This window comes from Halichoerus grypus, chromosome 2, assembly GCF_964656455.1.
Source record: "Halichoerus grypus chromosome 2, mHalGry1.hap1.1, whole genome shotgun sequence".
NCBI lineage: Eukaryota > Metazoa > Chordata > Mammalia > Carnivora > Phocidae > Halichoerus > Halichoerus grypus.
The window spans coordinates 126,848,171-126,872,349 of record NC_135713.1 but is presented as its reverse complement, the minus strand read 5'-3'; the positions used below and the strand labels follow the sequence as shown (position 1 = coordinate 126,872,349).

The 24,179-nt window shown below is 35.6% G+C and overlaps 1 protein-coding gene across 4 annotated transcripts in view; it reads right to left on the bottom strand.

Annotated features, from left to right (window-relative positions):
- Nucleotides 1–24,179, bottom strand: part of FNIP1 (folliculin interacting protein 1) — a 155,895-nt gene that overhangs the window by 45,514 nt on the left and 86,202 nt on the right. For 3 of the 4 annotated variants that reach the window (XM_078067546.1, XM_078067549.1, XM_078067548.1), the window contains exons 3-9: nt 21,912–22,046; nt 18,628–18,728; nt 17,907–17,981; nt 12,356–12,447; nt 6,151–6,234; nt 4,906–4,977; nt 209–344 (exon numbers count right to left, since the gene is read on the bottom strand). In XM_078067546.1, the coding sequence (XP_077923672.1) occupies nt 209–344; nt 4,906–4,977; nt 6,151–6,234; nt 12,356–12,447; nt 17,907–17,981; nt 18,628–18,728; nt 21,912–22,046 (695 nt within the window). The remainder of the gene's footprint in view (nt 1–208; nt 345–4,905; nt 4,978–6,150; nt 6,235–12,355; nt 12,448–17,906; nt 17,982–18,627; nt 18,729–21,911; nt 22,047–24,179) is intronic. The other variant, XM_078067547.1, reaches the window with a different exon arrangement.

Genomic DNA, 24,179 nt, shown 5'->3' with positions numbered 1-24,179 from the left:
TCAGCTCAGGTCATGATACTGGAGTCCCAGGATCGAGTCCCAAGTTGGGCTCCCTGCTCAGCGGGGAGTCTGCTTCTCCCTCTCACCCTCCCCCCCTCATGCTCTCTCTCTCTCTCTCTCTCTCTCATTCTTTCTCTCAAATAAATAAAATCTTAAAAAAAAATAAGGAACTATTCAATTTTATTATAAAGTGAAGGTTCCAACTTACCATCTAGGAAATACCCCATTCTCCAAACTTGTTGTTTGGCTGCGTCGCCAACGTCGCTGGTAACTGCTGGCACAACTTCGGGTAAGTGAGGAGTTTGGAGAGGGAAATGGTGTAATAAGCAAGCTGCTGAGAGATGCTGACAAGTCAAAATAAAAACAAGTATAACGTAAGCACTTAAAAATACGTCAATAATAACTAATCTTTTTTTTTAAGATTTTATTTATTTGAGAGAGAGAGATAGCAAGAGAGAGCACAAGCAGGGGGAGGGAAAAAGGGATAGGAGGAAGCAGGCTTTCCGCTGAGCAGGGAGCATGACACGGGGCTCAATCTCAGAACCCTGGGATCGTGACCTGAACCGAAGGCAGAAGCTTAACCAACTGAGCCACCCAGGTGCCCCAAGATAAATTTCTTTTTAACAAATTTAACAGTAGTGACTCAAATTTTTCATTTTGCTTCATGAGCTTCTAAACTTTCCATTTAAAAAAATAACGTCATTGTTGGAGTGAAGTCCCAGAGGAGAAAAATCATATACTAATAGTGCATTGGCAAGAGACTCTGAGACATTCCCCTTTTTATATTATTACTCCCACCCCTACTTCAGAAGAAAGGGCTAATTTAAAACAAGCATTATCTCTTTGGCCATGAGACTGTCCCCTAGCTTAGCTGAACACTTAGTCCTTAAATTAAAAGAAGTATGATGTGATTCAGGTTTTTAAAATTTAAATTCTAGTTAGTTAACATAGAGTATAATATTAGTTTCAGGTGTACAATATAGTGATTCAGCAGTTCCACACAACATACCTTGCTCATCACAACAAGTGCATGCCTTAATTCCCATCCCCTATTTAACCCATCCCCCCACCCACCTCCCTTCTGGTAACCATCAGTTAGTTCTCTGTAGTTAAGAGTCTGTTTCTTGTTTTGCTTCTCTCTCATTTTTCCCCCTTGCTCGTTTGTTTCCTAGATTCCACATATGAGTGAAAGCAAATGTATTTGTCTTTCTCTCACTGACTTTTTTCACTTAGCTCAATACTCTGTAGCTCCATCTATATTGTTGTAAATGGAAGAGTTTATTCTTTTTATGGCTTAGTAACATTCCACTGTATAAATATACCAAATCTTCTTTATTCTACTCATCAGTTGATGGATACTCCGTCTGTTTCCATAACTTGGCTACTGTAGATAATGCTGCTATAAACATGCACTGTAAACTGTATAAATGTGCATGTATCTCTCTGAATTAATATTTTTATAGTACAATTGCTGGATTGCTGCGATTCATTTTAATGAAGCAGCTAGATTTTAAGAACAAAAGCTGTATTTGAAAATTAGTGTTTGAATGTCATTTGAAGATGTTATTTAAAAGCACATCATCTTATCCCTGTCACAATGGCTAGAATCAAATAAACAAGAAATAACAAGTGTTGACAAGGATATGAAGAGAAAGGACCCTCATGCACTGTTGGTGGAAATGCAAACTGGTACAGCCACTATGGAAAACAGTATGGAGGTTCCTCAAAAAACTAAAAAGCGAAATACCATATGATTCAGTAATTCCACTACTGGGTGTTTACCCAAAGAAAACAAAAACACTAATCTAAAAAAGATATATGCACTCCTAAATTTACTGCAGCATTATTTACAATAGCCAAGATATGGAAGCAATCCAAGTGTCCACTGATAGATGAAGAGATAAAGAAGATGTATACAATATTAGCCAATCATAAAATAGAATGAGATTTTGCCATTTGAAACAACACAGACAGACCCAGAGGGTATGATGCTAAGTGCAGTAAGTCAGACAGAGAAAGACAAATACCATATAATTTCACTTATATGTGGAATCTAAAAAACAAAACAAACAAACAAAAAGCAGAAAGAGACCCATTAACACAGAACAAACTGATGGTTGCCAGAGAGAAGGGGGTTGGATGGGAAGGGCAAAATGGGTAAGGGGGAGTGGGAGATACAAGCTTCCAGTTATGGAATGAGTAAGTCACAGGGATAAAAAGGACAGCATAGGGAAGAGTCAGTGGTACTGTAACTGTTGTATGGTGGTAGATGGGAGTTACACTGTGGTAAGCACAGCATAGTGAGTAGAGTTGTCAAATCACTATGCTGTACATCTAAAACAGATGTAACACTGGGTGTTAAACTATACTTACAACTATACTTCAATAAAAAGAATAAAAGTAAAATAAAAGTCCCATTAACCCTTGAACATGGATTTGAAATGTGCAGGTCCACTTACACATTTTTTTTTCAATAAATACAGTATAGTATTGTAAATGTATTTTCTCTTCTTTATGATTTTCTTAACCACGTTTTTCTCTACCTTATGTTATTGTAAAAATACAGTATACAATACATATAACATAAAATATATGTTAATTGACTGTTCACGTTATCAGTAAGGCTTCCAGTCAACAGTAGGCTATTAGCGGTTGAGTTTTTAGCAAGTCAAAAGTTATATACAGACTTTTTTACTGCACAGGCGGAGGAGAGGTTTGCACCCCTCACCCCTGCATTACTCAAGGGTCAACTGTACTCATGAATTGTTTCTGCACAGGTAGTCAAGCCTCTGAATGTTTAACCCCTTTCCGTAATAGTCATGACTATACCTACTAAGACCCAAAAAGAGAAAATCTTATAGATTACCCTCTGAAGCATTCTAAGGGGTGAAAGACATTCCAATAGAACCCATTATGATTATAATTGCTGGAATCCCCTAATTGTGAGGATTATTCTCTTCCCAAAACCCCCTCTCTCCAGAAACTCTTTTTCTTGCCTGGAGTGTCAAAAGCTACAACCCTTTGTTTTTCCTTAGACTAGGAATCCTCTCCTTCTCTGTGTTGGATCTAGAGAGGAAAAGACATTAAGGGCTTGCTTTTGTTTGGCAATATTTTAAATTCCCATCTTCATAATTACAACCACATACTGAAAATTTCTGAGGTAATCAAAAACAGGGAAGCACATCAGATGATATATTACTTTTGAACATCGGGAGTGAAAACTAAAAGCCTGTCATTATGAAGATCTGTTCATTTCAATTCTCGCTAACAAATCCAATGATAAAGGGAAGAGCTTTATGTGCCATACAACTATCTGGATAGTCAATGAATTAATTCTAAACCATTTCCTTGAAAAGACCACATTTTTATCAGTATTATAAGTAAGTATTGTAAAACTCTGTAGTCTAAGACTGGATATGTATAACTAACCTGGGTATGGCTTCAGTGAAAAATCAAATGCTAATCTAAATTTGGAAAAAACTACGTGTTACCAAATTCTGGTATTAAAAATAACCCTACTGGAAAAAGAAGAAGATACACAATTAATTTAAAAGGTGTATGTGAATTTATGGCTTGAAAAAGCTTTACAGATCTATCCAGCCAGGCCCTTCAATTTATAGCTAAAGAAAATAAAGTACAGATATTAATTTATCACCTCTAAAATCTTGGATAAAATAGTAAGAACTAAATTCCTATCACAGAAGAGATATACACTAGATTAGTTCCTAAGAACAAAATAAAAAAGTCAATTAGAAAAGGGTGAGATTATTTGAAAGATCAAGATTTTTCATATTAGAGAAGTAGTTCTCAACTCTAGCTATCCATCAGAATGAGGTACTGAGTTTTTCATTTTGTTTTGTTTTTCAAATACAGTTGCATAAGCCTTTCTCTAGGCTACATGATAGTCTTGGAGTACAGTTTAGGCATGTGAAACCTTTTTTTTAAACCTCTTGTTATTCTAATGCATACCTAGGGATTACAATTCTGGTAAATTTGGACTTCCCATCTATACTCAAAACTGAATTATAAACAATTTAGACAGCAGAGCCATATAATGTGACAGTTCATATGGATAAAACACAGTGGATAAAAGTTTCTCTTACCTAACAATAATGCAAGCCTAAGATACTCCTTTCTTTTACGCTATCTCTGGGCCCTGACAAACACTTTTCCTTTTAACTGGAAAGCCCTTCTTCCATGCCTTTGCCTGGATAACTCCTACTTACTTCTCAAAACACAACTCAAGTATTATCCCTCTGTAAAGCATTACTGGCGCCCTGCCCCTGGCCCAGGCTAAGTTAGGTTTCCTTTCCCTAAACCTCTCTGCACAGGTCTATCAGAACACATCACACAATGAAGGACAATTTTCCTGACTGTTCTCTCTGTAAACTCTGGGCTCCTTAAAGGTAGAATGTGAGGTTTACTTTTTTTTTTTTTTCTTTTAATCTCTTGCATGTTTCAATAAAGGTTTGTTAGTCCATATTTTGGAGTCCATATTTGAAAGCAATATATATATATAGCATTGGTTCAAAATGCCTAAGCTTTTCTGGGCAAGAGACAGTCTGACAACTTAAAACTCCAGTTAAGAGTAAGCAGATATAAGCAAATGTGTTTTTTCTACTATGCCATTTAAGCCATCTCTTGAGCAACATTTTTTTCTTATACTGGCTAAGTCTAAGCCAATGTCCATTCATCTGGGCCGTACTCCACCAGGCACATGTAACAGTAAACATGAAAATTTTAAATTTTACATATTTCTCTGTCGTTACAATTCTCTTATAAGGCTAATGTCAATACTAACAAACTGTGTACATGAAATTGGATGATAAAGGAAAAAATAAAAATCATTGTTGGCTAACAGTGATGTCATAAGAAAACTAGATTAACACATGAACCTGGCATTACCAGAGCGTGCTATGCCACTGTCTCTGTCTTCATTCAGCTCTCTTCCAGGCATGTCCATTGGGTTGCTGTGAACTGTGAATTAAGACAAAACTGTCAGTTAAAGCATATAATGCTATTCAGGGTGACGTTGCTTCTTTTATATAGCAAATGAAATCATGCTCATCTCACTGCATTCCTTTATTTTTTTCAATAGCATGGCACAAACCCAACACCAAGAGCTATTACTCAGTTGAACAAGCTTTGAGATCTAGGTGAAGATTGACATATAATATGAAAATATGATATAATATCTAAAGAAGCAAGGGATGACTAAAAGGAAGATACTCACAATACGCTAACTAAATGACTAAAAAGCATGCTACTGAACAATAAGAATGATTCCTGCAGGCAAATAATGGGTATAAGATGGTTCACTTTACTATTCTGCCAACATTAATGTATCTTTAAAAATTCCTCAAAATAAAAATTTTAAGAAAATTGTTTGAAGAGTATGATCCAAATTAAATTATGTGTTTTTTTTAGAAAGGTTCATTCTAGCTGACACATGGCTAATATATATTTTTTGCCCATTTTTCATATTTTTCAAATTTTCTGTAATAAATATGTATTGTTCCTATCTCATATTTGTAAGGAAAGTAAATATTAATTAAAACAAAAAGTTAGATACAACTCCCTGAATACAAGGCATAAACACACTCTATAATCATCAAGTTAATGACATAAATACACTCACATATACCTTTTAGAGGTCAATATAGTGGTGCTTGTTCATCTAAATCTTAGCTCTAAGAGAAATCGTTCTTATGGAATAACATAGATCAGAAATTTTAAAATAATAACAGAGGACATTTTCTGCAATTGGTGAACTATGAGTACACAAAATTACTCAGCCATGGAAACAAGAGAGTGTCACATGAGAAATTCTAGCTGGTATTATAAGAAATAATGTTCATACTAAAATTTGGTTTAGGATTCTAAAGTTAAAATCATTATTTTATAATGAGATAAGAAATAACAAACTGAAATTTCATGAAAATGTCAATTCTACTGATAACTGAAAATTTCTGGAAAGTTTTAAGAACATACTCAGTAGAAAGGAATTAAGTTATTACACTTGCTAAACAATGTTTTCTTAACCACACCCTCCCCAAATGCATTTATCTGCTCTCTTGTTTCCACAGCTTAACTACAGATTCTAGCCACTGGAGCACACCAACTAGTCTACCCACACAGCACATTGCAAACCTGCAAAGAAAGAGGCGCTCCTGATCAGGCGGAGCGGACCCTGTTCAGAGAATGCCCGCCTGGGGCTGCAGAACTGTGAAAGACCTACATGGCAAAAACGTAAAATATATATGAAAGAGGGCTGTTAGAGAAGCCACAAAGCGTCAGGAATAAAGGGTGAGCTTAGGCAGCACAAATGCAGACCAACAGATATGGATAGAAGCTTTTAAACTGAGTAAGAATAATTCAAGCTGGCTTCCCTTCTTTAAAACAGGATGGTTTCTCTCTAGTCATAGCTTACGTCAAACAACAATTTCGTGCCTACTTACTAATAAATCTGTATATAATAATAACCTTCCACTATACAAGGTAAAAGTTATTTCAAATGTTCAATCCTTTCTAACCTAAAACAATGCTTTTAAAGATTCAAAAAAGCACAGTAATGTTATCTAAATAATTTGACATTTGCCAAATAAATTTATCTTTTAAAAAGCCAGTTTTTTTTTTTTTTAAGATTTTATTTATTTATTTGAGAGAGCCCGTGCACGAGAGAGCACAAGAGAGAGAGAAAATGAGAGAGAAAGCATGAGCTGGGGGTGGGGGGGCAAAGGAAGAGAGAAAAGCAGACTCCCAGCTGAGCATGGAGCCCGCAGTGGGGCTCGATCGCAGGACCCTGGGACCATGACCTGAGTTGAAGGCAGACACTTAACCGACTGAACCACCCAGCTACCCCAAAAAGTCAGTTTTAAGATTACAGCATTCTCCTGCCCCTGCAGTAAAGAGAAAAACCACCTAAGTGCTTGGCTGAGAAAAGAGAACACAACATATAACAAAGAGCAGAAAAGGGATCTACTGACAAATAGGTATGCAACTTGTTTTTTCTAACCTGGTGAAGTTACAAAGTAACTAACTTTGGAAGAAAGCAAAGTTCCTAAACCAAAAGTCAGCCACAATGGAAGCAGGAACACTAACGCAACCCATCAGGGCCAGACTCCCAGCTGTCCAGAAAATATGGCTGCCACACGCTGGACCAAACACAGAGTCTGAAGACTCCAAGGGGCAACATTAGAGCCTGGAAGCAAGCAGCTGGGTTTGGGTTGCCTGCTATGCTTAATCAAGATGGCCTGAAGAGCTACCTAGGAGGTTACCCAGGATAGAATAGGGGCTTTCTGTTTTATCAAGTGACAAATGTATTTTTCAAATTGCTAATGGATATTTTTCTACAACAAGAATTTCTAAAATTATAGTGCATTTGCAGCAATCTTTCTGTGTTTCGACTGTTCAGCTCCTTCTTCAATTCTCTCTAGCTACTTCAAAACTTATCTACTCTCTTTAAACTCCTTCCCTACCTACCTCCTTCCTTACTTTCAGGATATGACTGTCTCCCTCATATGCATGTGTGCACACAAACAAAATTTACTAGATAGGAACTCTCCTGTTTCCTACCACCTTGTCTCCAAACTTAATCAAATTCTGGCCCACCTGTCTCCTTCCTGCTAGAGTTAGGAACCCACTCCTCCCTCCCTTCCAAAGCTAATTCTGTGTCAGCTAGGACCTTCAAAAATCTCACTTTACCACTTCTCTCTCTACCCTTACCCTCCTTATAACCTCCTATTCCATCAACATTTAAACACAGTCAAAACTAGTGGTGCCTGGGTGGCTCAGTTAAGCCTCCGACTCCTGATTTCGGCTCAGGTCATGATCTCAGGGCTGTGAGATCGAGCCCCGCATCAGGCTCCAACGCTGAGCTTGGAGCCTCCTAAGATTGTCTCTCTCCCTGCCCCCCCTTCTCAAAAAAATAAAACAAAAAAGTTATTTAAAAAAGCACAGTCAAAACTATTCTCTCCATATATCTAATCTTATATAGTTCAATAGTTCTTAAAATGTGGTCTAAAGACTCCTTGGGGTCCTTGCAACCCTTTCAGGGGTCTGTATAAAACTGTATTTTCTTTTTTTCTTTTTTAAAGATTTTATTTATTCGACAGAGAGAGACACAGCGAGAGAGGGAACACAAGAAGGGGGAGTAGGAGAGGGAGAGGCAGGCTTCCCGCAGAGCAGAGAGCCCGATGTGGGGCTCGATCCCAGGACTCTGGGATCATGCCCTGAGCCGAAGGCAGACGCCTAATGACTGAGCCACCCAGGCGCCCCCTAAAAACTGTATTTTCTTAATACACTTCAACCAAAACAACATAGTACGAGAGAATGAATGCAGAAGCAGATATGAGGATTAAGTTGTATTCTATTAAGCCAGAAATGGAGTTTTGCAAAAATGTAAAACAATGCCACTCTCCTCATTAAATTTTCATGGAAAATAGTCATTTCATAACATGTATTTATATTAACATGAAAAAAGTTGTTTTTTTTAATGACTTAATAAATTTTAAAATATTGTTTTAATTTTTAATACATCATATATCAATAAAGGTAACCCATATAAACAAAAGCTCTCTGTGTTCCTCAATAATTTCTAAATGCATAAAAGGTCCTGAGACCAAAAAGAACCACTGCTTAAATCTTGGAAGAAAGAATGACCTCTGAGTCCCTCCTCAACTCTAGATTCTATTCTCTCCAATGAAACTGCTCACATAGGCCACCAAAAGCCTTCCTACTGATTAATGCAGTCCATACTCTTATATTACCTTATTATATATTTGATGCTGACTAAATTACACTTTGAACTTTTCCCCACAGTTTCCAATGATTACACACTAGGTTTTTTTCTTAATCCTCTTATGTGCTTCTCTTCACCTACTCCTTCCTTCTTTAAGCCAGCATTCCCCAGGATTTTATCCTCAACAACCTTTCCTTCTCATTATTTAAGATTTCCTAGGTCACCTCATTCATTCTTACACTTTCATTTATCATTTATAAGTTAATGCTTCACAAATCCATGGTAGATACAGCTAACTGTCTAACAAAGAACTGTGTTCTCCCTTCCATTTTATCAAGTAGTTTCTGAGAAGTTACCCAGCTAGGGATCTTATTTCTCAAATCTCCTTATATTATAGGTGAAGCCATGTGATTAGTTACCACCAACAGAATGTAAACAAAACTGATATAGGTCATGTTCACACTGAGGTTGGTTATGAAATGGATGTGCCTTTTCAATACTCAATTCCTTTCCAATGGCTTCATGCAGCTGAGCACAACCTTGGAAACCACATGTTGAAAAAGGCAGAACTCCAAGAAGGAAGGAGATTGGACCTCTGAAACACTGCTTGGAGAAAAACTGTTTATCAATGAGGAACATCCTTTTGAACTTCACATGACTGGGGAAAAAAAAAAAAAACTCTACTGCTTTAAAATTATTACATGCTCACTAATTTTTATGTTATAGCACCTACCACTACATCTACTAATGAACTATAATGAATATCTTTACTTGAATAACCAACCAATACTTCCATTCCAACATACATAAACCTAAAGTCACCAATTCCTAATTTCTTCTGTTCCTTCTATTGAATGACACCAATATCCAAGCAATTACACAACCAGACAGCAAAGTGCCACACTTGATTCCTCCTTTCTCCTCCCTTCTTCCATCTAATTTCCAAGTCCTGTCCATTCTATTTCCCATAATGAACCTCTCAACAACTCTCTGTCCTCACTGACACAGTCTTATTCTAGGTCTCCAGTATCTGTCACTTGGATTATCAGAAGGACTCTTCTATTACAGATCTTTTCCTCAATCCCATTGGTTCACTTGAATCCTTTTCCACTGCAATTAGAATACTCTTTTGTAGATATAAAGCTAATCTGATCATATTTCTCTATTCTGACAACTCCTCTGTGGTCACCTTCAGAATGCACCGCAAAGATCTCCAGCTATAAGGAGTATAATTGACTAAGTACCCCAAGCTGATGTGTTCTGACATCTGTTGTGATGTTTGTGCAAGGCCACATATCCCATAGGCTGCTCCTAGCCAGGGACTGATCACAGCAGAAATAGTAAGGCAGACACATTTTGGCAACACATTAACAACGAACTTTGACTTAAATACTTGTCAATGGCCTTACCAAACCTTCCATGGGTTGCATGGTAGGATAGGACACTTCCATTCAATCTTCTTTCATTTGGGGTCAGACTTGCATCACAATCTGAGGGCTCTCTTGACCTTTCCCAGCTCCCTCCTCATTTTCTCTTACATTATCATTTCTCCTAATATTATCCTTGCATGTTTAATCATGTCTTGCACCTGTTAAAAAACAGGTAGAGGACCCAAACTAACACACCCTCACTACTACCCAACTGCTTAAAGCCTAAGTTCAAATTCCTCACTACAGCCCAAAGCACCCTTTGTCATCAACTTCCTACTCACTTTTTTTATTTCTTTTAACTCTCTTTACTCCTATTCTTTGCTCCATCAAAGAAGGGGATTTATTCACCTTCTTTCCTCATGCTATCATCTCTTGCTCCTAGGTCTGTGTACACACTACTGCTTTTTCCTAGAATATTTCTGTCCCCAAACACAGGGCTAATCCTTCCAGGTTAGGCTTCACTTCTTCAAGAAAGTCTGGGACTCTCCAGGACTGGATTAGGTACTCTTCCTCATTTCTATCACACCATGCTCTTTAGCATGTCCAAGAATTAACTGCACTCTACTATAACTGTTGTATTACTTGTGTGATTCCCACTAACTATTGTATTACTTGTGTGATTCCCACTGTTGAGGCAGGAAGTTGTCTGCTTCGCCACTGCACCCTCAGGGACTAGCAGAGTGCTTAGCATAGAAGAGGTGCTTGAGAAATATTTGCTGATTAACTGGAAATGTAAAGAAAATAAGAAATGGTACTCAAATATCCTTGATTCACAATTACAAACGTGAAAGTAAAAGCCACTCATTATTTAAAGTCTACACTTTTTTAATGGATTAATTTCCTATCCTGTATTAAAACAGAGAAGATGAGTGTATTTAGTATCCATAAGGTAATTTACTATTTTAAGTGATAATGGATTTGTATTACTAAAATAAATAGCTTTTAATTAACCTCTTGAGCTTTGGAAAGTATCAAATTACAAAGAAAAAAGATTCAGTTATCTCCTTGTCACATTTTTACTTTATTAAAACCAATGAAATAACTAATCATTTGAGTTATGAAAAAGCAGTACTATTTTTCTAAAAAATGTACAAACTTTCTTTTTTAAAAAGACTTATTTTGAGAGAGAGAGGAAGAGCATGCGAGCAAGGGGAGGGGCAGAGAGAATCTCAAGCAGACTCACCACTGAGCACAGAGCCCGACGCGGGGCTTGATCTCACAACCCTGAGATCCTGACCTGAGCCGAAATCAAGAGCTGGATGCTTAACCAACTGAGCCACCCAGGCTCCCCAAAATATGCAAACTTTCTAAAGTACATGCCTGACACTGTAACTAGCCCATACCACTTGCTGAATAAATGGTTGTTCGTTTGAATGAACATAAATTATAAAAAATAATAGAATGCAATATGGTTCAAGTTGGAAGAAAAACTGTTTCCTGCTTATATATATAACTAATATTTATTAAAATCAATTTGAAATAAAAATTCTCACTAAATAAAGAAAAAGAGAAGTATTTATCCTAGTCTAATTGCTGTCCACGTTCTGGCATGTTAGTTATTTATGTACCAGGAATATGACCAGCATCAATTTAGTTTAGCTTTGTCGGGTAAAACAAATGACTAGAAATTTTAGGAACAGTTTGTCACTTCAAAATGTTGAACTTAAATAATAACAACAATCAACTATCCAAATTACTAACTAAGCTGTTATTTTAATAAATCTTTAAAGGAATATCAAATTTGAGTATCTGCTCATCTATCTGAATTCAGGTCACAAAAATGAACACCATTTTAAAATTACTTTTATGGTTAGGGAAGAGAGAAAGGAGAAAGTGTAATACCAGTCTTCTTCAGCTGAAATATTAAAAAAAGCTGGTAAGGACTTTTTATATCAATGACAGTGCCTTTCAAAGATGCATCAAAGTTATAAACAAGAAACAAACCAGATATATCTTCAGCAGTTTTTTTTCACATATAAAATAAATATTATGTTCAAATATACAAAAAGTATGTTTTGCAAATAATACAAATGTTATACATACTTCCAATTTAAATTCCTTTTCCACTTCTAGTATGTCAAACTCTGTGGTCTTATTAAAAGATCTACATTATTAAGAAAGAACTGCAAATTCTTGTTATACTGTTAACCTATACAAAACTTGTAAAACCAAAGGAACCATTTACCTATATTTCCAAGTAGTCCATTCATAACTGTGTTATTATCAGCCTTTAATGTACTGTTGTCCTGATTGATGAATTCAAGACTGTCTTGCAGCCTAAAGGGGGAAAAGAAACAATAAATTGCAAATTCATTTTATGCTCTTGATGGCAATTCTTTGCATATCTCAATGAAATTTTAAGTATAAAACTGTTTTTTTTTTTAAGTTTTAAGTATTCTTCTTAGTTTATAGCACTGAATCAGGGGTTGGCAACCCCTGAGGACTAAATCCAGCCTGCTGCCTGTTTTTATAAGTAAAGTTTTATTGGAAAACAGCCATGCTATGTATACAGCCATGTATGTACTGTATATGGCTGCTTTAATGCTACTATGGCAGAGCTGACAAACCAGACATACTGCCCAGCCCACAAAGCCAAAATTATTTACTATTTAGAACTTTACAGAAAAAGGTTACTGACCCTAATTTAAATTGTAAAGGCTTTCCCTCATATTTTGGACCTGAAATTATTTTCTAAACTTCTGGCAGGAAAAGAAGAAAAAAAAAAAAAAGACAAGAACAAAAATCAACGTATCATTAGTTCACACATTATAAATGAACTATATCACTCCTGTTAGTAAATTATTCAAAATAACAAAAATAAAATTACTTTATGCTTTTAGTACAAAGTATCTTCCTAGGGATTTTAAAAACCATCAGTAAAAAATTAGAAAAGATGAAGAAACTGAGAGGATCAGAGCTAGAATCAGAGATTCCAAAGCAGGATCTCTAATTTCTACTTTAGTGTAGCACTTTTAACATCAGTATTTTTTAAGCATCCATAATCCTGTGAAAAAATCTCTCTCCCCTTTCCTTCCTTCCTAAAAGAAAAGTTAATAAAGAACTATAAGTATTAGAACCTTAGCTAATAAAACCCCTGATAGGTCTTTTTGGAGCATTTACAATTAATGGAACCCTTGAGAATTTTTCTAGTTTTGAGTAGCCTCCTTGCTACCTCTCCTGCTGCTTTTGACTTTGTAACCCCACAGATTCTGGCTAGCCAGAGTTCTGATCTGGGCCCTGAAGTCCATCACTGGAATCCACTAACAGCTCACCCTAACCCTAGTCCTTCATTTACTAAGTTCTGGCATGTAGCCCATGATTCTAATATCAGGCCTGCCCTTGTTTCAGCTTCACTTTTCTAATCTTGGCATTAACACCTTGTGGTAATCTTGTGCCCCACCATGGGTGACCTAGGCCACTCCTGATTGCAGACTTAATTCTGCAAGGGATCTGAAAACTGAAGAGCACAATACACAGATGCTAACTCAACATGGCATACAAAATGGAAAATCAGTATCTCATCCTAACATGGGAATGTCATCAACATTTTACTTCCAGATATAGTTTCTAGGAGCAAATTAGAGAAAGAGAAAGCACATTTCCTATTCTTCAACTAAACTCAAATGAGAAGTAATCTGGACTCCATACAGAGAGCAGCTGAATGAATTAAAAAAAATAACACCCAACAATATGCTGCCTACAAGAGACTCAGTTCAGCTTTAAGGATACATATAGGCTCAATGTGAAGGAATAGAAAAAGATAATCCATGTAAATGGAAATAAAAAAAGAGCAGAGAAAGCTATACTTAGAAAAAATAGACTTCAAGCCAAAAACAGTAACAAGAGAGAAAAATGGTCATATAATACGAGGAGCAATTCATCAAGAAGACATAGCATGTAACAATCATAAATACAAATGCACTCAACATCAGAGCACCTAAACATATTAAGCAAACACTGACATATCTAAAGAGACAACAATGCAGTAATTAGTAAAGGACTTTAACATTCTACTTTCAACAATGAACAGATCATCCAGACAGAAAGTCAACAAAGAAATGTTGGACTTGAACCATACCTTACGCCAAATGGAACTAACAGATAAATACATATATAGATATATCCAAGAGTAGCAGAATACCATTCTTCTCAAGTGGACATGGAACATTTTCTAATACAGATCACATGATAGGTCACAAAACAAGTTTTAGTAAATTTAAGAAGGCTGAAATCATACCAAGTATCTTTTCTGACCAGAATGGTATAATACTAAAAATCAGTAACAAAAGGAAAGCTGGACAGTTCACAAATATGTGGAGATTAAACAACATGATCCTGAACAACCAATGAGTCAAAGAAGAAATCAAAAGGCAAATCAAGAAATACCTTGAAACAAATAAAAATGGAAGCACAGCATATCAAAACCTGTGAGATGTTACAAAAGCAGTTCAAAGAGGGATGTGATAGCAATAAATGTCTACAGTAAGAAGCCAAAAAGATCTCAAATAAATGACGTTGAATTATACCTCAAAAAATGAGGAAAAAACAAAGCCCACAGTTAGTTAGGAAGGAAGGAAATAAAGATCAATGGGAGAATAAATGAAATAGAAAAAAGAAAAATAACACTGAAGATCGATGAAACTAAGAGCTGGTTTTCTGAGGAGACAAAATCAACAAACCTTTAGCTAACTCAGAAAAAAAAAGAGAAGACTCGAATAAATGAAATCAAAAACGAAAGAGACATTACATCTGATACCATACAAATAAAAAGGATCATGAGACCACTATAAACAGTTACACACCAATAAAACAGATAACCTATAAGAAATGGATAAATTCCTAGAAACATACAACCTACCAAGAATGAATCATGAAGAAATAAAAAAACTGAACAGACCAATAATGAGTAAGAAAAATGAATCATTAATCAAAAACCTCCCAACACAGAAAAGCCAAGGGGACCACATGGTTTCCTTGGTAAATTCTACTAAACATGTAAAGAAGAATTAATGCCAATTCTACTCAAATTGTTCCAAAAATCAAAGAAGGAACATCCCAAACTCATCTTACAAGGCCAGCATTACCCTGACACCAAGGCCAGATAAGGACATTATAAGAAAATTACAGATCACTTCTCCTGAATATTATAAATGCAAAAATTCTCCACAAAATATTAGCAAACCAAATTCAACAGAACATTAGAAGATCATTCAATATGATCAAGTGGGATTTTATCAGTGGACTGCAAGGATGCTTCAATATACACAAAGCAATAAATGAGAATTACCACATTAAAAGAATGAAAGATAAAAATCACATGATTATGTCAACAGATGCAGAAAAATCATATGACCGGGGTGCCTGGGTGGCTTAGTCGGTTAAGTGTCTGCCTTCAGCTCAGGCCATGACCCTGGGGTCCTGGGAAGGAGCCCTGCATTGGGTTCCCTGCTCTGCAGGGAGCCTGCTTCTCCCTCTCCTCCCCACTCGTGCTCTCTGTCACTATCTCTGTCTCTCTCTCTCTCAAATAAATAAATAAAATTCTTTAAAAGAAAGGAAGAGAAAGAGAGAAAAAGCATATGACAAAATACAACATCTTTCCATGAAAAAAAACCCTCAAAAAGTAGGTTGGAAGAAGAAATATTGTTAAAATGTCCATATTACCCAAAGTCATCTATAGATTCAATGCAAGTCTTATCAAAATTCCAATGGCATTTCTCCAAGAAATAAGAGAACAATCCTAAAATTTGTACTGAGCTACAAAAGACCGTTAACAGCCAAAGCAATCCTAAGAAAAACTATGCTACAACGCTAACATAATCAAACAGTATAGTACTGGCATAAAAATAGACACACAAACCAATGGAACAGAATTCAAGAGCCCAGAAAAAAACCCTGTATATACAGTCAACTAATATTTGATAAGGGACATTTAACTGGGAAAGGATAGTGCCTTCAATAAATGATGATGGGAAAACTGGATAACCACATGCAGATGAATGAAATTAGAACCCTATCTTACACCACTCACAAAAATGAACTCAAAATTGATTAAAGATATAAACAAAAGACCCCAAAACTGCAAATCTCCTAGAAGAAACCATAGGGTTTAAAAAGCTCCTTGACAATGGTCATAGCAGCAGTTTCCTAGATATGACACAAACAGCACAAGCAACAAAAGCAAAAATAAGTAAATGGGAATACATCACACTAAAAAGCCTCTACACAGCAAATAAACAACTGACAAAATTAAAAGGCAAACTATGGAATGGTAAAAAATATTTGCAAATCCTTTATCTGATAAAGGGTTAATATCCAAAATATATAAATAATTCATACAAATCAATAGCAAAAAACAAACAACCTAACTAAAAAATTAATACTTCCTCTGAATATTCAGAAGAATTGAACAGACAATTTTCCAAAGAAGACATGCAAATGGCTAAGAGGTACATGAAGAGGTGCTCAACGTCACTAATCATCAGGGAAATGCAAATCAAACCATAACAAGGTATCACCTCTCACCTTTTATAATAGCTAACATCAAAAAGACAAGAGATTATCAAGTGGTGGACAGGGTATTGAGAAAAGGGAACCCTTGTGCACTGCTGGTGGGAATGTAAATTGAGGCAGCCACTGTGAAAACAGTATGAAGTTCTTCAAAAAATTAAAAATAGAACTACCAGGGCGCCTGGGTGGCTCAGTCGTTAAGCGTCTGCCTTCGGCTCAGGTCATGATCCCAGGGTCCTGGGATCGAGCCCCACATCGGGCTCTCTGCTCAGCGGGAAGCCTGCCTCTCCCTCTCTCACTCCCCCTGCTTGTGTTCCCTCTCGCTGTCTCTCTCTCTGTCAAATAAATAAATAAAATATTAAAAAAAAAAAAAAAAATAGAACTACCATATGATCCAGGAATCCCACTTTTGGATATATATCCAAAGGAACTAAAATGAGGATCTCAGAGATATATGCACTCAGGTGTTCACTGTGGCATTAGTGACAACCATCCACAAATGGAGACAAACTGAGTGTCTATCAACAGATGAATGGATAAAATGTCACACACATACAAAGACAAAGACACACACACACACAGAAGAATATTATTTGACCACGAGAAAAGGGAATCCTGCCATTTGCAACAATCTGAATGAACCTTAAGGGCATTATGCTAAGTGAAATAAGTCAGACAGAGAGAGACAAACACTGTATAGTATCACTTACATGTGCAATATAAAAAACTGAACACAGAGAAACAGAAACCAGGGTGGTGGTTACCAGGGGTTGAGAATGGGGGAAATGGGGAGATAACAGTCAAAGGGTACAAACATCAGTTATAGGATTATTAAGTTCTGAGATCTAATGTATAGCATGCTGACTATAGCTAATAATACTGTTATTTTATATACTTGAAAGTTGCTAAGAGAGTAAACCTTAACTGTTCTCACCACAAAAAAGAAATGGTAATTTTGACAGGATGGAGGTGTTAGCTAATGCTATGGTGGTAATCATTTTGTAATATATAAATATATCAAATAAATGTGTTATACACATTAAATTTACACAATGTTGGATGTCAATTATATCTCAATAAAGCTAGAAGAAAAAAGTCTGACCTCCATAAACTTTCAAACTTAAGGAAGAAAATCTCAATTTAAGCTGCAACCCTAAGAACAGTCTGTTAGTTTTCACACTTTGCACATCCTAAATAATCCATTTCTCCCAGCATTCATAATCACTTACGTATTGAGACTTCCACAGATACTGCTGCCCGTCCGTGCAGTAAAAACTTTGCTGAGCATAAGTTGTGGAGGGGAACTATGAAGAAAAAGAAAGGGACAGAGACAGAGATCAAAACTAAAACATAAAGAACTTCTCAATTTATTACAAATAAAAATGTATATGGGCGCCTGGGTGGCTTAGTTGGTTAAGTGTTGGACTCTTGACTTTGGCTCAGGTCATGGTCTCAGGGTTGCGAGATCAAGCCCCATGTCAGGCTGCATGCTGTGCTTGGAGCCTGCTTAAGATTCTCTCTCTCCCAGGGGCGCCTGGGTGGCTCGCTGGTTAAGCGTCTGCCTTCAGCTCAGGTCATGGTCCCAGGGTCCTGGGACTGAGCCCCGCATCGGGCTCCCTGCTCGGCGGGAAGCCTGCTTCTCCCTCCTCCCACTCCCCCTGCTTGTGTTCCCTCTCTCACTGTGTCTCTCTCTGTCAAATAAATAAATAAAATCTTAAAAAAAAAAAAAAGATTCTCTCTCTCCCTCTCCCTGTTCCCATCCCCCCCACCAAAAAAGGTATAAATCACAAAGATTTCATTGCATAGTTACAACAGTCATGAAGTAGCATGAAACCCATAAAACACCATAAATCTGACATGCTCAATCTGTGTGAAGACTACAGGAAATTCTCCCATCTTCAAAAATTACATGTTCTAAAATGGATTATGAAAAATCAGAAAAACCCTCACCGGATCTGATGAATTTTTAAGGTAGAACCTTTATAGCTCATTGCTACTGAGCCAAACATCATCTCTCCAAGCATATTGGCATCAGAAGAGCACCGAGAACCCTAAAAAATAACCATAACGTTAATAAAACTGCAAAATTTAAAACCTATTTCAAATATTGAATTTTACTGAAAATTCCTTTGCTACAGTTATTCTACATACTTTTTTAAAGTGACTCTACATTGTATACACTGTTCTATAGCCTGATTTTCATTTCACAATGTGTTACAGATCTAACCATATTGTTATACAAAGACTCCTTCTGAAGAGCTGCATAGTATTCTACTGTATGAAAATACCACAGTTCACCTTACTGCTGGACATTTAGGTTAATTCCAGGTTTTTATAATACTTAATGCTTAAAAGAACATTGTCAACCACATCTTTTGCATATGCAATGTTTCTCCAGGGCAGAAAGTAAGAAATAGAATTCACTAAACATACAGAACAGTTTTTAGCACTCCTACTGTGCAAAAGAGGTATCTATAAACATGGTAATTTATATCTATTTTGTATTTTTTAAAAGGACTTATTTAAAACATTACAATGTCTTGCTCTCAAAGAACTCCAATTAAAAGTTATTCCTTTCCATTATTCTTTAAATGTCTCTGTCATCATAGGAGTCAGAAAAAAAGTAAAATTGAACTCATCCATTTGGTTACTAATTAGATACTGTGGTAAATATCACTAATTACCCACAAAATATCTTATTCTTTACTTTTGAAGTCTAATTTGTTTCAGGGCAGCAATGTGCACCCCCCCCCAAAATGCATTTCACAGCCTCCCTTGTAGACAAATTGTGAGTTGGTTTCTACATCCAAAAGGTTAAACTAATGGTTGGAATAGCACTTTCAGAACTTATGCATTTATATGCATTCAACAAAGGCCTGGTCAATGAGATATAAATGGAAGTCACTGGAGATGGAGATGCCATATTAGGACGACAAGGCAATAATTACACATTAACTCTAGCTAAGTAGAAAGATAAGGATGCCTTGGTTTGTAAAGCCATCTTGAAACCCATGTACCATACCTAGACAGCCTTTCAGACTTGTCACGTGAACAAAATAATCCCTAGGAATAATGCAATTCCTAACTTACACAGTTATATAATAAAATAAGTGATGAGGAAGAGGACCTAAATAACTATCTAAGATAATAACTGAGTGTTATTCACAAATTTCACTAAGCCATTCCATCATAAAAAATAAAAAATTAGGAGTTTTAAAAAATATTTAAAAGACCCTTCTGATGATAACAAAGTGTTGAAGGCCCCCATTTTACATGTGGAGGTCAGGGAATATATCTGCACACTATTTTTATTTTTATGTGATTCTTCTACTCTTCTGCTTATTTAATGCCCATCTGGGTTTTTAAAAAATCTATATATTTACACTGCTAGCTTTCTTAAAAAAGCATCTTCAAATAGCAATCTATTTCATTATATATAACTATTTTGTATTAGTTTTTTTATATATATTCATTTACATATTATTTTTTCTCTCTTAGGTATTATAGTCTTAATTTTGTTTTAATAAAGACACAAAGCCAATGTTTAAGAAAAAAATCACTTCTGATATACCTACTTACTAAAATAACTCATCTAGGGATCTGATTAAGAAAAAATTTTTATTTCAAAACACAAAGGTTTGGGTACTAAAAACAACATTTTAGGAACAGAGAGAATGATTCTTTTAATGATCAAGTGCAAAGGTTTTTTTTTTTTTTTAAGATCAATGCCTATCTTCAAAACTATTATGAATTCAAGTATCAAAGCATTTACAGATTTTACTACTAAAACTGGAAAAGAGTCCTCACAAAGCAAAATATAGTAAAAATAAATTCATGTTTAAATTTTATTAGACCATATAGTTTGCCAGTAAAGGTTATCCTTGCCTGCTCTAATACATACCAAATAGTTATCATGAATGTCACTGGCATGTTATATATTTTTATGAAACATAATCTATAATAAAGGTTATAATTTTAAAAGTGCTATTATCTTTCACACTTTTTTTAAATAAGGCCCTTATTTAAAAGGTCAATTTTTTAAGTACCTATTGCTAGAAGCTTTTAATCTGTAATAATCTGTGTAGACCAAAAATAATGTTCTAGCTACCCAAAATCACATTTATCAAGTGTAGTGAACTACATGCTACAATAATTCAATGTCTCTTGCTAAAAAAGCAGATTTCCAGGACCATATTGAGCCTATATCAGAATATCTGGGCACACAGCCTGGGAATATGAACTTTAAAAAAGAAAATCTCTAGGGATCTTGATGCAACATGAGGGTGCAATCACTCAATGCTTCAGGGTTTCTACAATCTGGATCCAAGTGCTAATACTGATTTTTAACTGCATTATATTAGGCAGAAATGCAAGTCTACACAATTCATCAAATCAGCAAACACCCAACCTGGTATAAGTATGATGATGTCACATAGCATAACACTATTAGGAACTTACTAAGGTATCATGCTTAAGCTGGAGGAGAAACAGGGGAAGACCCCTGGGACAACTATATAGTACCTCCTAGTATCTGGATTTTAAACACTTCAGAGCTCTTTCATATACACTGTCACATTGACATGATAGAAGGGTCACTTCCCATCCAAACACAATTACTAATTACAAATAATTTAAAGACCCAGAATTCCATGTTGATATTGCTAAATATAAAATACTTGTGATTCATTCATGCAAACTTGGATGACACAAATAAATTCACATAGATGACATTCACTTGGTATGAAGCCAAGCATTTAATCTTATGTAAAATACAACAAGTTTATACATAAGTTCCCATTAGGTACTAATTTAACTTTGTATTTTAAAAGAGTCAGATTACTTCTGAAATATATAAATGTCCATTTCTGCATGTGTATACTTCCAATCATACTACAATTTCATACTACAGCCAAACTGTATTATTAGTTTATATTTATATTCATATTTCAATAATTTATAAGTATCTAAAATGAATTATTCTGGTAGCCCAAAAAATCTGAATTGGGAAATAAAAGGGAGAAACTACCCCTTGCTACGTATGCCCATAGTTCTCTGAACTTCTAAGATTTATCAAAATGCATAAACTTACTTATTTAATTACCTGCCTCCCCAGAAAGTTAAGGACTAGTTCCTGTTATATCCCCAGTCCCTAGGATAGTGCATAACACATTGTAGGTACTCAAAAGTAGTTGTGAGTGAATGAATGAATAAATAAATGACATCAATGATCTTACTTGGTACTTAGAACACTGGTCTTTTACATCAGAAGATGAAGTCACAGAACTATCCAGTGAGGAAGAACTGTCTCCTCCAGGTTTCAGTTGGCAGCATTTCCCAAAGACTTTTACTTGAGCATCACTACAGAGTTTCTGAAATAGAGATATTATGCCCATTCATATTAATAAAAGACTTTTCATCATATACAAGTTTAATTATAGTATAAAAACCTTTGAAAAAACCAAGTATGAGATAATTCAAAGTAATACAACCTTGGTAAAATGATTTGCATTTTACTGCATTTTCTCCAGTACTGTTTTCCATTCTTGTGGAGTTTGTATTGTGCTTTTCTCACCAAGGTTATCAAATCATGGAATTTTTCTTATCATTATGGTCTACAACAATGTTCATTACTAGTGACATAATATATTACAGCAGTTTTCAAATTATTTGATCTCAAACCCCCTTTTAGGCCTTTTGTTTGTGTGTTATATCTATCAATATTCTCCCACATAAGAAATTAAAACGGAGAAACTTTAAAATATTAACTCACTTAAATATAACAATACACACATTACAGGTTAACATTAAATAACATATTTTTATGAAAAAAACTTTTTTCATTAAGTAACATTAACATATTTTTATGAAAAAAACTTCTATGGAGAGATGTAGGGATGGGAGAAATGAAAATGAAGCTTTCATATTTTACTAAATGTGTGTGTCTCTACATATATGAACTTATGTTTATTATTTTGAAATGAGAATGTATTCATGTATTGAACAGTTAAATTTTTAATAACAGCTGAGTTTAGGACTAGAAGGCTGTACAGTGGTGTAGTATGAAAGAATCATATATTTCTATTTCTTTTTCTCTATGCTCTTGCTTTCCTCCTAATTCCCCCACAGGTTCTAGAGCTTTCACTGCCCACAACTACCGAAGTTGCAATCCACCAAGGACTTTGATACTCCTAAAAGTATTCTGGTGCTTTATCACAGTTACCAGTATGTAACTCTTCCCTGTAAAAGACCTCAGTAGGTTTTCAGAAGAAGTAATGTGACTGAAATCACAATTTTTGAAGGCCAATTATTTTACAAGTTGCCACCATCACCAAAGGCATTGTAAAAGAGAACACATGATAATTCCAAAAATGTAAAGAGCATGATAAACTAAAAAGAACAAGGGCTTTAAAACTAAATAGACATGAATTTAAATCCTGGCTCCTTGGCAAGTTACTTGACCTCTCTAAGCTTATCTATTTAATGGAGAGAAAGGGGTGTGTGTGTGTGTGTGTGTGTGTGTGTGTGTGTATCTCATCATGTACTTATATATAAATAAATATATAAAGTGCCCTATACAGCATCTAGAACTAGCATATGCTTACTGGTTTTTAGTTATCAATACTATAGAAAAAAGTTGAAGTAAGAAAAACTGAATGCCTACTGAAATAACTGAATGCCTAATTTGGAGTCAGGAACTTCACTAGTTATTTCCATTTATATTATTTCATTTAGAGACTTACTAAAAATATTGGTTATTTTTAGCACTGATATTCTTGGCCACATCTTAATAAATTTCTACTTAATGATCACCATCAAAATTATAGGCCTTCAAGCATATTTTCTGTAATATTCAGGACAGTAGATATTATAACCCAGTTTAACTGATAAGAAACCTGAAGCCCACAGAGGTTAAGTAACTTCACCAAGATTACAAGAACTAGTAGGTCTATAATATACTTAAAGGCAAAACCCAGCTAGCTTTACATGAAAGATACTCAACATCACTAGTGATTAGGGAAATGTAAACTAAAACCACAGTGAGTTACCACTTCATGCCTATTAGAATGGTCATCATCAATAAATCAAGAGACAGGGACGCCTGGGTGGCTCAGTTGGTTAAGCGACTGCCTTCGGCTCAGGTCATGATCCTGGAGTCCTGGGATCGAGTCCCGCATCGGGCTCCCTGCTGAGCAGGGAGTCTGCTTCTCCCTCTGACCCTCCCCTCTCTCACGTGCGCGCTCTCTCTCACTCATTCTCTCTCTCTCAAATAAATAAAATCTTAAAAAATAAAAATAAATAAATAAATAAATAAAGAGACAACAAATACTGGCATGGATGTGGCAAAAAAAAGGGAAGCTTTGTGCACTACTGTAAATTGGTACAGCCACTATGAAAAATAGCATGGAGGATCCTCCAAAAATTAAAACTCGGAACTACATTACAATGCAGCAATTCCACTTTTGGGAATACATATCCAAAGGAAATGAAAACACTAAGTCAAA